Source organism: Hirsutella rhossiliensis (genome assembly GCF_020360975.1).
Source record: "Hirsutella rhossiliensis strain HR02 chromosome Unknown scaffold00006, whole genome shotgun sequence".
In the NCBI taxonomy this organism is placed as follows: Eukaryota; Fungi; Ascomycota; class Sordariomycetes; order Hypocreales; family Ophiocordycipitaceae; genus Hirsutella; species Hirsutella rhossiliensis.
The window spans coordinates 1,591,322-1,606,984 of NW_025408672.1; the positions used below are offsets into that span (position 1 = coordinate 1,591,322).

A 15,663-nucleotide genomic window follows, 5' to 3' on the forward strand; every position below is an offset into this window, starting at 1 on the left:
TATACCGGGAACCCGTAAGTTTAAGGAGAGCCTTAAGCGCACCCCGGCTAAACCTAGAGGATCTAGTATAGTAGACCTTACCTTCGATAAGCTATTAAGGAACCTATTTACTAGACGCCTACTCGCCGCTACCGCGGCCTTGCCCTTTACTCCCTTTAAATAAGCTAACCTATTCGCTAAGGAATAGGCCCTAATATTAATCTAATAAAAGCTTAACCCCTTTTAGGTTCTAAGCTATAGAAAACCTAGACTATTCCCTATTATACCTTTCGTAGTATACTATAATAACCCGGCTAATATAGATAGCTATATAGGCATCGTTTACTCTAGGTTAGAAGCGCTAGTCTATAGAGCCCTAGATATAGCCGTAATTTAGGTAAATCTATTCGCCGCTATCTATAAGGAGGCCGACGCCGACCTCTCGCTTAGCTAGTATACCGCCCTCGCTAAAGTACCCGCTAGCTTTATCTATTAGTTTACTTTCGCCGCTTACCTCCTAGATAACTTACCTAAGCTCGCCGTAGTATACTAAAGAGCGGCCTACGTCGGCCCCCTTTATACGCTAGTAGCGGCCCGCCTTTATATAGCTAACGTAATAGCTTATTTTAACTTATTAAACTAGAAGTTTACTAATATATACCTAGGTAAGTTCTAGAACCTAGGCCTAACTATATAGGCACTAGTAGTAGTAATCTATAACTAAGTTCTAGCCTTTTACGATAGACTAGCTATAATACTCTTAGTAAAACCGGCCCTAAATAATGCCTATAGCGTGCCTATCTATAAAGCCTTTAATATATAGGATGCCCCGGATAACGTGCTAGTAGGCCCTAAGGATCCGATAAAGGAGGAAGCTAAGGAGGAGATTCCCCGCCCTACCCCTACCCCTACGGCGTAAGACGGTCGGTTATTAGTTTAGCCTCGTTATATCCTTAGTCTTATTCGTTTTTTCTACTAGCTTAGCTATAGAGCGCCCTTAGTTATAATTAGTTTTCCCTAGCTTAGCTATACTATACCCCTAGCCTTACTTATTTATTGCCCTAGCTTAGCTACTTAGTACCCCTAGTTTTAGTAGTATTTTACTCCTAGATTAGCCGCCTCGCGCCCTTAGTATTAGTCGTACTAGGTTACGTCCTAGATAAGATATAAGTTATTCCTTATACTAACCTTAGAAATCTATATAACTTTACTATAATTCCTTATTAGCGCGACCCCTACTTAAATACCGCGGGAGACCGATAAGGACGTTAGTTAATTCTTTCGCCCTAGGTATTTATTATAGGACACCCTATAGTCGATAATCTAAGTACCTATAATAATATCGGCCTTTCTTAGGGAAGTTACCCTTAACTCCTTAAAGCTCCCCGCGGAAGAAGGAACTTAGAAGCTACTAGGTAAACTCTAGGAAATTACCTAGAAATCCTAGAAATAATAACTAAGTAGATTATATAGATATTTTATAGAGATTTCCCTTAGAGATATATTATATAGGGAATATACTATGATTTCCTAGGTAATAATTGCTTCTTAGGGATTATATTAATATTTTCCTAAGAAGTTACTATAAGAATATAGCAGGGAAATTATAGAGAAATACTTATGCCTACCTAGGGAAAATACTAGGAAATACCGCTAATACGCTATACTACCGTTATATAATTATAAGGTTAAGATATTACTTAGTTAAAGCCCTAAGTAAGGTCTTCCGCTTACTATAGTATATATAAAAGATAGAGAACCCGCTAGATCTTAGGCGGGTAAAGAAGAATATAGATAGTTATTACTACTCTTACTTTAACTTATAAGACTAGTAGCTAGTCTATATTTAACGCGCGTAATAATATATAGTAGCTAGTCTATATAATACGTTTAATTATATACGGTAGCTAGTCCGTTTAATTACCCGTTAGACTTATACTAGATCCGGGTAGACGGTAAGGTTAACGTACTAGCTATATATTAAGGGACTAGTATATAATAGGTAGGGCCGCTTTAGCTTTTTAAGCCTTAATAAGGGATCTTTTAAAGGCCCCTAAGACCTTTATAAGAGCTTAGTTTTAAAGCTTTTAAAAAGGCTTTATAAGGCTCTTAAGGGTCTTAGGCTCCCTATACTAACGCTAGGCCCTATAGTTTACTATAAAGGTTATATAGGCTTAATAAAGCAACCTAAAAGCTTTAATATAGGCGCGATATAAATAGGCAGGGCGGGCTAGTATTAGTATATATCTTAAAAATAAGGCCTTTATATAAATAGTAATATATCTTTATATAAATAGTAATACTTATATAAATATATAGTATTAGCGCTACGCGCTAACTTACTTTTTAGTATTCTTAGTAGGCAGAGTAGTATGCTAGTTAGTTAGGGCCTTTCTTTAATATATAGGCCTAGTAGTTAAGTTAATAGGGCTAAGGGCTATTCTAGGACCTATAATTAAAAAAAAGAAACGCAAAGAGTAGTTAACTTATGCGGTTCGATGCCTAAAGCTATCGCCTTAATCCTAGCTGGATTCAAGCGCACAAGCAAGTCCATTCTTCGAGGTTAAATGGACGGCGGCCATTTACGCGTGGAGCGGTGGTCACAGGACAAGGGGAGCACGAATTGTATTGTACATAAGGGTATTTTATGATAAGGAATGCAGAGTCTGTCCCCGCGAACGCGCTGGAAAGCCCTGGAAAGTCCCTCCATCAGTTCGTCAAGGGTCTCTTGAGCCCCGTCACACGTGTATGCAGGGGACATCGAGAATGGGGTTATGTTACGTAGTACATTGCGGCATCAAACACTCACATGGACGAGGTACAGTGTTTTACCCGCCTCCAGAGGAGATAAATGTTAAGGGTGAGCCAAGGTCATAAAACGGCGACTGACGATAAGGAAGACGTGGAGTGACACCTAGTCTTTGAACCCGTGCCGAAAGTACAGAAGTAAAAGGATGCAACGAGTAGTCGACCGGGGGGGGAGCTGTTGATCCGCGGCATGTTAAAACCAACTGCATAGATGAATACTAATCATTCAAAGCTGTGAAGGGTCCTCTGCAAGATTACCAGATCAACTGGTGATGAGCCATGAACATGAGCAGCATGATTGAAGCCGGGGAGGGCAGGTGAAACAAAGTTTTGATTATCCAGCTGCGTCAATGATTCGATTGAATGACATGGTGGCGAGTAGGAAAGAGAAGGGGTTTCGGAGAGCTCTCTTGCCGGGAGTAAGGTTTCGTCGGTACGGGAAGCCGAAACGGGGGGGTCCCTTGGCATAGTATGTTGCTATGTTTAATAAGTGTTTACGAACATCTGCCGCAGCACGGCAAAATGACTCGATATGGCGGCTTTGGTGAGTGAAGGGGGGAAACAAGGTAAAGAGAACCTTGGTATGAGCACCGCCAAGAAAAGAGGGGGGCGGCACTCATTAGTGTTGCTTCAAGTTGACGGTTGAGTGTAATACTGAGCACAGTCGTTGAGTCTCGGTCGGGAGAGCCCGCGGCAGCTGAAGACCGGACTCGAGACGGCATGTCCCCTTAGGATTGAAGAAATTTAAGAAAGAAAACAAAGGGTGTTACAAGTCTATCCTGCCTAGCGAGGAAAGATGAGAAGAGGATTTTCCCTCGTCAGGTGGATGGTGCGGCAGAATGGTTAATGATGAGACCAGTAACAAAAGTAGCGGGCCAGAGCCAAAGATTTTGGTAGTGTAATATGGGTTTGGTTGTCGCGAGGGGGAAGACGGGGTCAAGGGGCCAGGGCAAGAGAGAGGCCCATGCGCGGGTAGCATCGCGTCCGCAGGCTGCCCCCCCGGCTCCTCCCTCCGTGATCGGCCACTGCCCATCTGGTTCCGATAGGCCTCCGGGCTGGGGGGGCTTGTACCTGCACCCGCCGTAGGAAGCCAATGACCACTACAAGGTACCTGACCTCTATAATTCGTACTAGTAGAAGTCACCAGCAGCGAAGCCCCTCTTTGCTAATGCCTACTAATACCCGATACCTCGACTCCTGAGATGCCGCACTGGAGATGCAAACAATGGGGGCTGTTGGGACATGCGTGGGCTTGGACAAAGGGGGACGAGCTGCGCGCGCATCACAATGACATGCAGATCCAGTGATGGACCGGTGATCTGCTCGCGTTTGTTCTGTTCGGTTTTGCTGTTTGTCGCCAAGTCCCAGCCTGTCATGTCTTCTCTGTTCAACAGAAGACTCAGGCTTATAAAGAACCTCTGTCCTGTGTCTGTTCGAAATCGAGTATTATACTTTCGAATGGACAGGGAAGAAATAGGCAGGTACAAGGTACATGCAAACAAACAAATCAACCTCGACTTCTTCCCCTGAAGATACAACGAGGCACTCACTGTAAACTCTGTGAGCCACTGGAAACTCGCTTAATAACGGGGCGTCTCCGGCCCCTGGTTCGTTCCCTCGGGGCGGGCCCCACTGCTTTCCGCCCACCGCCCCGCCGACCAGCCGCATCCACCTCGACATCACCAACCAGCCTCAACCACTCTTCATCCTCGCTGCGCTACGTCAACGGCCGCACCTCATCCTCTTCGACCCAGAAACCCCCCTTCTTGGTCTTTGTATCCTAAGCGGCGCCCGGCATCGTCGGAACAGAGTCTCCCGTGATGCAATTCCAGGTCCTCACTCCTCGTCGTACCAGAGGCCGTGGGTCCTGGGAGAGGCGAGAGAGCGTGGATAGAAGATGATGGCTGATGCGACGGCACAGACATTTCCCAAAGAGGCAAATCAAACCCTCACGGCTAATCCCGGTCTCGGTCTCCGCCCACCACAGCCAGCCCTTCTGTCGGCTAGGCTCGTTTTGCGTCCTCTTGGAAGACGAGGGTGCGCCCGCGAAGCCATCACCACCTCGCCGTGCACAGACGCATCCACGTCGTGGTCACCGGCTGTCCTTGAAACCTCGCGCGTCACGAACGCGGCTCTCCCGGTCTCTCAATGAACGATGTCTTCGCTCTCTGTGACCACCAGCCTTTCGCCCTCCCTACTGCTTCGCCCCGTCTCGCATCGCGGCCTCTTGCCTTCCCGCCCCTAGCCAGAGAACGCTCAGACTGGGCTCGCCAACTTGGCGTTTGAGCTCTCTATCCTTTGCCCTCGTCCATCTCGACAAAATGGCCCGTCTCTTCAGTTATAAAACATATGCTTCGCCGACCTCCAGATCCAATCCATCCTCCTCAACAGCTCCGGCTTCACCACAACTTCCCCTTCCAGCTTCACTCTTAATTCCATCGCTTAATCTTCTTTGACGCCTCTTATTCTTATTCCCTTTGGGCCGCTCTATAATCAAACCCTCCAACCCTTCCCTGCCGGACAGGATTCCAAGCAAACAACCTTCTTTTCATGATCACTCAAAATGCCATCCTTCAAGGCCGTCGTACTCTCCTCTGCCCTCCTGGCTGCTGAACTCATCGCTGGTCACGCTGGCATCATCAAAGCTGTCGGCGCCCCTGCCGGCGCTGCCGGCGCTGTCGGTGCCCAGCGGCGCGCTGCGGCTGCCGGTGCTGGTAACGCTGCCGGTGCTGGTACCGCTGCCGGTGCTGGTAACGCTGCCGGTGCTGGTAACGCTGCCGGTGCTGGTAACGCTGCCGGTGCTGGTAACGCTGCCGGTGCTGGTACCGCTGCTGCTGCTGCTACCGGTACCGGCATGTCCATGGGCCTCGGCATCGACCCCAACACTCCTCGTGATGGCACCAGGCGCAACCCCTTTCAGCAGGACTCCACCCGCTTCCAGGGCGATGCTGCCGGCACCGTTGGCGAGACTCTGGGCGGTGGCACCAACGACATCGAGACCGGCACCAAGGCCATCATGGCCATGACTGGCCAGTCCCTGGCTCAAATCACCCCCGGCGGCCAGCTCATGATGACTCTTCACCAGGTCAACGCTGACGGCGCCGGCCCCTACACCTGCATGATCAACGCCGATGGTACGGCCCAGGACTGGCAGAACATCCAGGTCACCAAGAACGTCGACGGCAACCAGCGCGGCCGCAACAATGCCGGCAACAAGCAAGACCTGCCCCTCAACGTCCAGATTCCTGCCAACCAGCAGTGCACTGGCCAGGTTGCCGGCCAGGCCAATGTCTGCATGGTCCGCTGCCAGAACCCGGCCCGTGCCGGCCCCTTTGGCGGTGTCGTCCCTGTCCAGATGGCTGTCGCGGCCGCCGCTCCCGCTGGTGCCGCCGCCGCCTCTCCTGCCGCCGCCAACGCCGCTGCTCCCGCCGCTGCCAACGCCGCCGCTCCTGCTGGTGCCGTCGCCGCCTCTCCCGCTGGTGCCGCCGCCGCTGCTCCCGCCGCTGCCAACGCCGCCTCTCCTGCTGGTGCCGCCGCCGCTGCTCCCGCCGCTGCCAACGCCGCCTCTCCTGCTGGTGCCGCCGCCGCCGGCAACAGCCGAGCTGCCGGCAAGGGCAAGAAGGCCCAAAACAAGAAGGCCCAGAACAACAGGCGCGCTGCCTTTGTCAAGCGCATAGACCCTGTCACCCGGGCCATCGAGTTCACTGCCTAAGTAGGAACCGCTTCTACAGCTGTGCTGTCTCCGCCTTTCTCGGCAACCCTTTTCTTTCGGCTCCTGTATACATCCCACAAAACAAATTGACACGCAAACACGGGCTGTAGGGATTAACAGGCAAGATCCGTGTTAATCTAGCAGAATTTGTAACATCAAAATAATCTGAAAACGATTTCTTTCTTTTAAACGAGCTTCTCCTTGATCCGCGAATTGTGATTGTGGCAAGCTTTCCCACCCATCCTGCCTCTGCCTGCACCAGCCAGCCAGAAGAGCTTGAGCGCTTAGCTCTCCTCGCCTTGTCGAGCTTACTCTCTCGCATCAAGCGCTGTCCCCGCGAGCCTTGCAGCCCCTGTCTAGCTGACGCTCACTCTCGGGGCCTCGAGCTGATTACACGGAGGAGAGGGAGGAAAGAGATCCGTGATCGACATTGAGGTTGCATAGACAGCCTTAGGTAAGATTTTGCTACGTCACCGAGCAAGGTCTCAGAAGCCACGACAGATGACAGCCGGGACACCACTGATGACCATGGAAGCCTTGAGCGCGGCAGAGACCTGGTGTATATTGTTTGGCTCGTATAAAAGCAGAACAGGGAAGAACAATCAGCCAGCACTAAAGACACAGCCCTCGCCCCGCGCTTTGAAAACGGCGGAAAGACAGATGCACTACTTGTCCTGCCAACCCTCGACAAGCCACTCATTCACCTGCGCTGCTTCTCTCTCCGCCGCGTCTTGGGAGCAGGCTCGGATTGTGGACCGCCAAGTCGGCGAGATGGTCGTCCCAGAGCCTCAAGACGGGGTCTCGGCGGTCGTCGGAGGCGGCAGCCGTCTTCTTCTTGCCGTCATCTAGGTAGCGGTAAGGCTTCTCGTCGGCAAAGCAGGCCGTCTCGAGGGCGTCGGGCAGGACGCCGTCGAGGATCCAGGCACGAGCGATGGCGTCGGTGCAGCGCGAGGTGTCGCGCGACGAGTGGCCGTAGCCGTGGTGGGCGATGAGACGGGCGTTGGCGTGGCCCATTTCGGCAAGGAGGCGGCGGCCGTTGCGGAGCGGCGTGGCAGGGTCGTACGTCTCGGCGATGAGAAGCACAGGGTTGCGCAGCGTGTGGTTCAGGTCGCCGCGGAACACCTCGGCCGGATGGGGCCAGTAGTCGACAAAGTGGCGGCAGGGAAAGACAAATGCGAAGCGCGAATTGCCTGCGATCCACGATTGCTGCGTCATGTTGAGCCACAGGGCGTCCCACCAGCGGATGCCCTCGGGCGGCTCGGGCGCGTCATACGAGTCGGCACAGATGACGAGCGTGCCCAGCTCGTCGGAGCTCGGGCGGCTCTTGGGCGGGGCCGGCAGCGTCGGGTCGTAGCCCCACGCCGAGCGCTCCAGCATCTCGGCCGCCAGCGTCGAGTTGCCGGCCTCGAGCTCGAGCAGCATCCGCGCCAGCGCCGGCCAGCTGCGCGCGTTGTACAGCGCCCCGTAGATGGCCTGCACCAGCGCCGAGTAGGTGACGAGGGACGGGCCCGTTGCCTTGGTGTATCCGGGCACGGGGCGCTCGATGAGCGACGAGAGCAGCGTGTGCATACGCAGCTCCAGCTCGGCGACGGTGACGTTGGAGTGGGGCTCTGGGCCGGCTCCGGCTCCGGCTCCAACGGCGCTGCTCCCGGGCACCTTGACGGGCTTGGCGAGCGCGCAGTGTTCGGGTCCCGCATCGACACATTCGCCAAGAAACCCGTCGTGCCAGGCATTGGTGACGTTGTCGAGGGCGGTCCAGCCAAAGCCCCCCAATAGGCGATGATCGCGCACATACTCGGTGCCGTCGAGGATCAAGCGGCCCACGCTGCCGGGAAACATGTTTGCAAAAGTTTGGCCAATGCCGGTGCCATAGCTAACAAGATAGCCCGTCAGAACCTCCTCGCCGAGCGCCAGCCGGATGCGCTCGAGGTCGCGTGCGACAAAGGCCGTCGACACGAAGCGGGCCAAGTCGCCGTGCAGACGGTAGCAGGCGCCAAAGATGGCCTCGCTCATGGCGTCGGCAAACTCAAGCTGCGCGCGCGGCGACGGCGACACTTGGCGGTACTCGTTGGCCTTGAGGGCCCAGTGGTCGCGGTCCACGTCGTGCGGGAAGCAGGCCAGCGCCGGCAGCGACGCGTTGACGCCGCGCGGGTCCCAGCCCAGCACGTCGTACCGCCCGCCGCTCAGACGCCGCGTCACCATCTCGGCCGATCGCCACGCCATGGCTGTGCCGCTGCCGCCGGGGCCGCCGGGGTTGATGACAATGGTGCGCTCGCTCTTGTGTCCGGCTTGCTTGTCTCGGCCGGGGCGTTTCCGGGCGAGTCCCGAGACTTGCAGCTTGGTCACGGCCAGGCGCACGATGCGAGTGTCTGACTGGTTGGTGTAGTCGAGGGGCACGTCGAGGTAACCGCAGAGGTAGATGGCGCGTCCGGCATATTGGTCGTCATGGCCATGACGGTGATGATGACGCCGTCGCCCTTCGAGGTCGGCGTCGTCGGGGGCGGTGGCGTTGCCCCAGCTCCAGTGCTTCGGGTCCGGGTCAAACAAACGGGCCCAGCTCCGGTGTGGATCCGCATCCTCGAGCGCCGGCGGCAGCGTCGCGTTGGTGCACGGCAGGAAGCGAAAGGGGTCGCCGGCGCGGGGGAACTGGCCGTAGGGCGACTTTGAGCATATCGACCGGTCGCGGTGGTGGTTACGGTAGAGGCCGGCCAGGCAAAAGAGGCCGAGGACCAGTGCCGTCGCCCGCACCAGCCACGAGCTCCGGGCCAGCGGGGGCCTCAGCACGGCGGTGGCGGGAGGCTTCGTCTTCTCCTTCTCCATGGTCGGCGTCAGCGCGTCTCCTGCGGTGGCCTTGATGCTGTATGCCTTGTGCGTGATCCAGTTGATTACAGCCAGGAAAGTTGGAAACGGTTGGATGAGACAATATGGCAGTCTACCGAGGGAGCACGAAGCACTCAGTGAACAGTTCCTCCAGGCTGGACGGGGAGCATGGCAAGGGCTTTATCAGCACAAGGCCGGCTCAATAAGGTGGCAATATTTCCGCCTGTCTCGCGCACGGGGCCGGACGGAGGTCCCTTTACGGTTGTTTCTCCTTCTTTGCTTATTGGCGCGTGACCCCCTCGGCTGCGCTATTAGGGATGATTATATCCGCGGGGCGTGGACGGGTGTAACTAGACTTAAAAATACCTATAGGTGTTCACTACCTACCTATAGGCTATTATAAGGCTACTATAAGTACTTAGTATATAAGTAAGTTTAAAAAAGGTACTTAAAAGTATATATAGGTATATTTAAGCTACTTATAAGTATTACTTATTTAGTTTTATTATATAAATTACTTATATATATCTTAATATAAGGTGCTTATAGAATATATATAGGCTATAAAGCTAAAAGTAATATTAAATTAAAAGGTAAGATCTTATAAATATTTATTTATTTAGTTAATATTAAAGGACCTATTAAAATATTTAAGAAAGCTACTTTTTAATAGTAACTAAAAACTATAGCTTATTTTACTTAAGTAAAAACTAATTACTTACCTTACTTTTACTTTAAGTTTATATTTAGAGTATTACTATTTATATAGATAAAAGTCTCTATTTATATAGACGATCTACTTTTTCTACGCGTACCCCGCCCGCCCAGCCCCCGCCACCTAATTTAGCTGCACCAACGTGGCAAAGGAGGGAGCCGCGCTAAGCGTAGCGTAAAGCCCCGCTAAGGGAGAAATCTGCCCTTCCTACCTACATCGCAAAGTGAAGCTATTCGCGATAGACCTACGATTTATCCTCAACGAGCCTGCCGAAGAGCCTGCCGAAGAGCCTGCCGAAGAGCCTACCGAACAGCCTGCCGAACAGCCTGCCGAATAGCCTGCCGAATAGCCTGCCGAACAGCCTGCCGAAGAGCTCGTCGGGCTGCCAATTCCACCTCTGCCGCCCTCGCTAACCTTTAACTCCTTTAACGAGCTCTACGACTTCCTCTAGAGCTTCTATCGCAGTCATAGCGCCGCTATCGTTAAGAGCTCTAGCTCACGTAAGCGTAAGATCAACGGGTAGGTCTTACCTATATACGTTATATTTATTTATAATCGTAGCCTCTAACGAGCTTCGTTAAGCAACGGCCTTTATAAAGCTTCCTTATAGAAGCTTAACTGCCCCGTTAAGATTATCGCATCCGTAATAAAGAGATCCTACTAACAGTAGACTTTTCGCGTTAACGATAGTTAATATAACTATAGGTAATTAATCGACCCTTTAGCTTATAACGTCTATCGCCGCCGAACCTAAGTATAGTAAGAGCTCGAGAGAAGCCTTTCTAAGCATCGTGCCCTCCTAGCTCGCGAGATTGCCTCGATTATTAGGGACTCTACTAAAGAGAGCTTCTTCCGCTAGCGAGATATATATAACGACCGCTAGAAGATCTATACCGCGGCCCTTAGTAGTAAGACTATAACCTAGGCCTTTATTAATTACCTCTAACGCGGCGGCCTTAAGTATATAGTTAAATTTAGCAACGATAACGATAAGTAGAAGGTCAAGGCTATCTTCTAGATATACCCTTAGTGCGAGTAGATATAGAAGCGCTTTCTAGAAGTCTTAGGACTTAATAATATATATAAAACGAACCGGTTTAAGATATATCTCTTCTAGGCTACTAGAGTTACTAATTAACGGTCTATAGCTAACTTCGCTTTTAGCCTTATTAATATAGAGAAGGAGGAAGGGTTCTAGTAGCTTTATAAACGCCTTAACGAGCTTCGCCTTAAAGTTAGGGTCCTAGCGCCTTTTATAGTTATTATAAATAAGGAAAAAGCCCTTAAAAACGCACTCTTATACGTTTTCCCTTTATTATAGTAATAACTTTACGTTTACTATATTAACGCTAATATTAACGCGAAAATTAAGTTACGTTAAAAGGAGCCTAGCGGCGTTAATAATAATAACGATAATAACGATAATAAAGCTAATAGCGTTAATAGCGCTAACGATCCTACTAATATCTGTCGCGTATACTATATGCGTTAATTGACGCTGTCGCTTATATCTAATAGGCGGCCACATCTTTTTCGTGACAATATCTTCCTTAGTAGAGTCGCTATATAAGAAGAAGCCGAAGATAAGATCTTAAGCGTATAACCTATATAACTTAAAGACTATAGCCGCGAGGGGATATTTACTACTTAGAAGGCCGTTATCTATACCCTAACTAAGGTAGGCTTCTAGTTAGCTTAGCGGGCGCTTAATTATAAGTATAGATAATACTAAGGCTATATCGTAAGATATATTTCTAAGGAATATATACTATAGTAAGAGTAGTAGGCTTATTACTATATTAGCCGCTATTATAACTTTAGCTAGAAGGTTAATAGCTTAGTCGAGACTATATATAAAGATATAAAGTCGTATTTACTTATAGGCACCGGCGATCTCTTCTACTTATATACTACGTTAGAGTAAATAATCGCGAATAAAGAACGCTCCTATATCTAAGAGGCGGCCCGCTAAAAGTTAAGGTAGCGGCTTCTTTATCTCAGCTAAAAATAGCTAGGTAAGCTAAACGTTAAACTTACCTACTAAGCGGTTAACCTCCTTACTAAGTAATACCGGCTTACCTTAGCCGCGATGCCCTTAGAGCCTAGGTAAGAGCAGGAGTTATAGCCGCTACCGTATTATATAGGTCGATTTATATAGTAGTAAGGGCTTCTTTATATATATACGATCTTCTAACGCCTTTAAGCTAACGTTCTACTTATAAAGTACGATATTTACCCTTAGTAGTAGCTTAAGAAGCCTCTAGTAGAGAAGCCCCCCCTTTTATATACGAATTACGCTAATCCTTACTATTAGGATCTTAACGAGCTACTTCTTTAAATCCGAGACCCTAATATCGTTTAAAGCCTCTATAGCCGACCTCGCGTTGCTAAGAATACTAGCCTACCTATGCCTTAAGACCTAAGGCTATATCGAGATAAAGACGACGATGCCGCGCAGCTAGCTTCGCAGCCGGCCTTATAGTTAGTTAGAGGCACGCAGAGACGGCTGCCGCGGTCTAGTAAGGCAAGCACCCGCCGCCTTAACGCTAGCGTACGCCGCACGCGCATATAAGCCGAGATCGATAAAGGAGGCAGTTAGGGCTCTACCCGGCCGTTATTAGGAAGATCGCGAGCGCGCGTAAATACACGGGGAAGGGGATCTCGAGGGAGACGGGGCAGAGGTATAAGGGCTACGCCGGCCTCGTCGGTAGAGGAGGTTATCCTAGCTACGCAGCCCACGCCCACGTAGCCTAGGCCGGACTATTAGCCGGGCCGCAATATACGACGTAATATACGTATATCTCGCGATAATCGCGAAGATACGTTATTTAAACGAATTAAGGTGCCCTAGGCTTATAGGTATATATAATCTTTACGCTAGCGCGGCTCCCTCCTTTACTACGTTAGTATAGCTAAATTAGGTAGCGGGGGCTAGGCGGGCGGGGTACGTATAGAAAAAGTAGATCGTCTATATAAATAGAGACTTTTATCTATATAAAGAGTAATACTCTATATTTAACCTACTACTTAATAATTAATAAAGTAGATTAACTTATTAAATAATATAGTATTTTATTATATCCTTAACTATTAACTTAGACTATTAATACTTACCTTTTTAATAGTAAATATAAATTAATTAAAGGTTAAGTTAAGAGTGCTAGTAATCCTCTTAATAGTCCTTTTCTTTAACTAAGCTAAAGGCGTTAATTACTATTACTTAAGCTTTCTAACGGATTTCCTTAAGGGAGTATATCTTAAGTTATTTCTACCTTAAGATAGCCCTAGCTCTCTTAAGCTTAAACGGCTACTTAAGCCTCTTTTCCTTATCTTTTTCTTTCTTTAAAGCTATAACTATAGCTCTATATAAAAGTCTTTAACTATTATAAGCTATAGGCTTAAGCTATAGCCTAAGCTATATAGTTATATATAAAGGCCTAGATCTTATATATATATATATAGGCTAGCCGCGTATAAAAGAGCTCTATATAGCTTATTAATATTATCCTATAAATAGTACTTATATATATATACCTTTACTTACTTTATAATAGTATAAGTTATTAACTAATAGATTTAATAGATATCTTACTAAAAAAAAGTACTACTCTTTTAATACTTTGCCTCCTCCTAAGTAAATAAAAGGTATTATAGCTATCTATTATAAAGTAAGTAAAAGGATATTATCGGAAGACGCGGTTATTAGTTATATATATTAATTGCAGCGCACCTATCGGAGCGCGTTCTACTTTTGCCTGCGTGGCGCAATAGTCTTCGCGACAGTTATAAGCCCGGGAGGGGATAGCACACTACCCCTATAACTTCCGGTAACTGCGCGCGGTACGGGGTTTAATCCCCCGTAGACGACTACCTCTCTTAGATTTCCTTGGGTTATTGGCGTGGCGCTTAGTGTTCGACTCCCGCGTCTTAGGCTATAAGGTCTAGGGCTCCCGGCGGAGCCGCGATCCCTAAGGGGGTGTGTCGGAAGACGCGGTTGTTAGTTATATATATTAATTGCAGCGCACCTATCGGAGCGCGTTCTACTTTTGCCTGCGTGGCGCAATGGTCTTCGCGATAGATATACTATAAGTGCCTTTTATTATACTATAATAATAAGCTATAGAGGATCTAACTATATACTACGCTTATTACTATTAAATATATATATATATATATAGCTTACCTTACCCTATAATACTATTAGCTAAGGTCTAGGCTAATACCTAGACCTATACTAAAGGTAAATACCTTTATATAAGGTCCTTACCTTTCTTTTTATAAGCGGTCCCTTATAATATTAATCTTCTACCTTAGCGCGCGGCTAAGAAGTAAATAACCTATTAGTACGCTCTTATTACTCTTTCTTCTTAACTATACTATTATTATTAATATTAATAGTAATAGCTATTGTCGCGAAGCGTGGCCTGATTTCGCAGTTCTCGGAGATATCCCTTAGCACGAGGGACCTAGGAAGCTAAAAAACAGGTTTTAAGGAAGGAGCTGAAAGGAGGTGCAGAGAGGAGGGTGGGGGCAAGAGGGGAAACAGAAGTGGCGATGGCTTCCTATAGAGGTGGCGAGAGATAAGACGGATGTGCCGGCAACGGCTAGAAAGGAGGGGAAAAACCGGCAAAAAGCTCGGTAGTTAAAAGGACATTAGTGGCTTCTTTAAGCAGGATCTTCTTTGTTAATTAAGATACTAGACGGGTATAAAGAGGGGCGTTAGATAGAGGAAAGAAGGACAATTAAGGAAATATAACAATTACTCCCCTACCTTTATTGCTGCCCCCGTAAGATTTAAACATCTCTGCCCTACCTGTCCGACCCCTTACTTCTACTTTTACCTTTATGTATTTTATATATACTTCTCGCATCTCTCTTCGCGAGAGTTATGAGCCCGGGAGGAATAGAATTCCTATACCTTCCGGCTGCTGTAAAAGGCACCTTTCTTGCATCCCTCGTGGCTTCCTTTTACCCCTCTTACTAGAAAAGCCGATTTTTAACCGACTTTTCTGCCCCCTCTTCTTTCGCAACGATAACGAAAATCGACTCCTCTACCGTCCCGACGGTCCGTAGGACGATTCTTACAGAGCCCTAAGATTAGGATAAGTAGGTAAAGGAGCTACGGGCTCGTGTAGACAGAACTATCTATAATTTAGTCTTTTCTAATAAGTAGGACCCTCTCGAGCCCCCTCTTCGTCCTAGGGCAACGGACTTTGCAGAGGGAGCTACCCTCTTCTCTAAGCTAACCTCTGCATAACAGAGAGCTTTTTCTGCTGCCTTAGGTGACTACGAGAGTCACCGTAAGGAATACCTTTACGAGACGAAGTTGCTAACTGCTATACGCACGGCGATAACGGAATCCGTTAGTGCCGTAAAGCTAATCACTCTTCGAGAAGAAGAGACTCCTAGGCAGTGGCTTTTAAAGCTCGAGACCTCGACAGCTCCCTCGAGGGGCTATATAACTGACCGTATTAGGAAGACCTATACGGCCTACCTAGGAGCCTTTTCTACTAGGAACCTACTAGCTTCTTCGTGGCTAGCTAAGTAGGAAGAAATCCTTAAGGAAGCTAACTAATACTTCCTTATAGAAGCTCTTTCCGGCTAGTGGCTATAGGATATATCTCTGCTA

At 48.7% G+C, this 15,663-nt stretch overlaps 2 protein-coding genes across 2 annotated transcripts; one reads left to right on the plus strand and one right to left on the minus strand.

Annotated features, from left to right (window-relative positions):
* Positions 1-5,350: 5,350 nt before the first annotated feature.
* HRG_06388 (CAS1 protein) lies at positions 5,351-6,499 on the plus strand (the record flags this gene model as incomplete). The annotated part of the gene is made up of 1 exon (XM_044864859.1): positions 5,351-6,499. One exon carries the CDS (start codon positions 5,351-5,353, stop codon positions 6,497-6,499), a length of 1,149 nt encoding a protein of 382 aa, XP_044719799.1.
* A 696-nt stretch (positions 6,500-7,195) lies between these two features.
* Positions 7,196-9,319, minus strand: HRG_06389 (alpha/beta hydrolase fold domain-containing protein; the record flags this gene model as incomplete). The annotated part of the gene is made up of 1 exon (XM_044864860.1): positions 7,196-9,319. One exon carries the CDS (start codon positions 9,317-9,319, stop codon positions 7,196-7,198), a length of 2,124 nt encoding a protein of 707 aa, XP_044719800.1.
* Between the last annotated feature and the right edge of the window lie 6,344 nt (positions 9,320-15,663).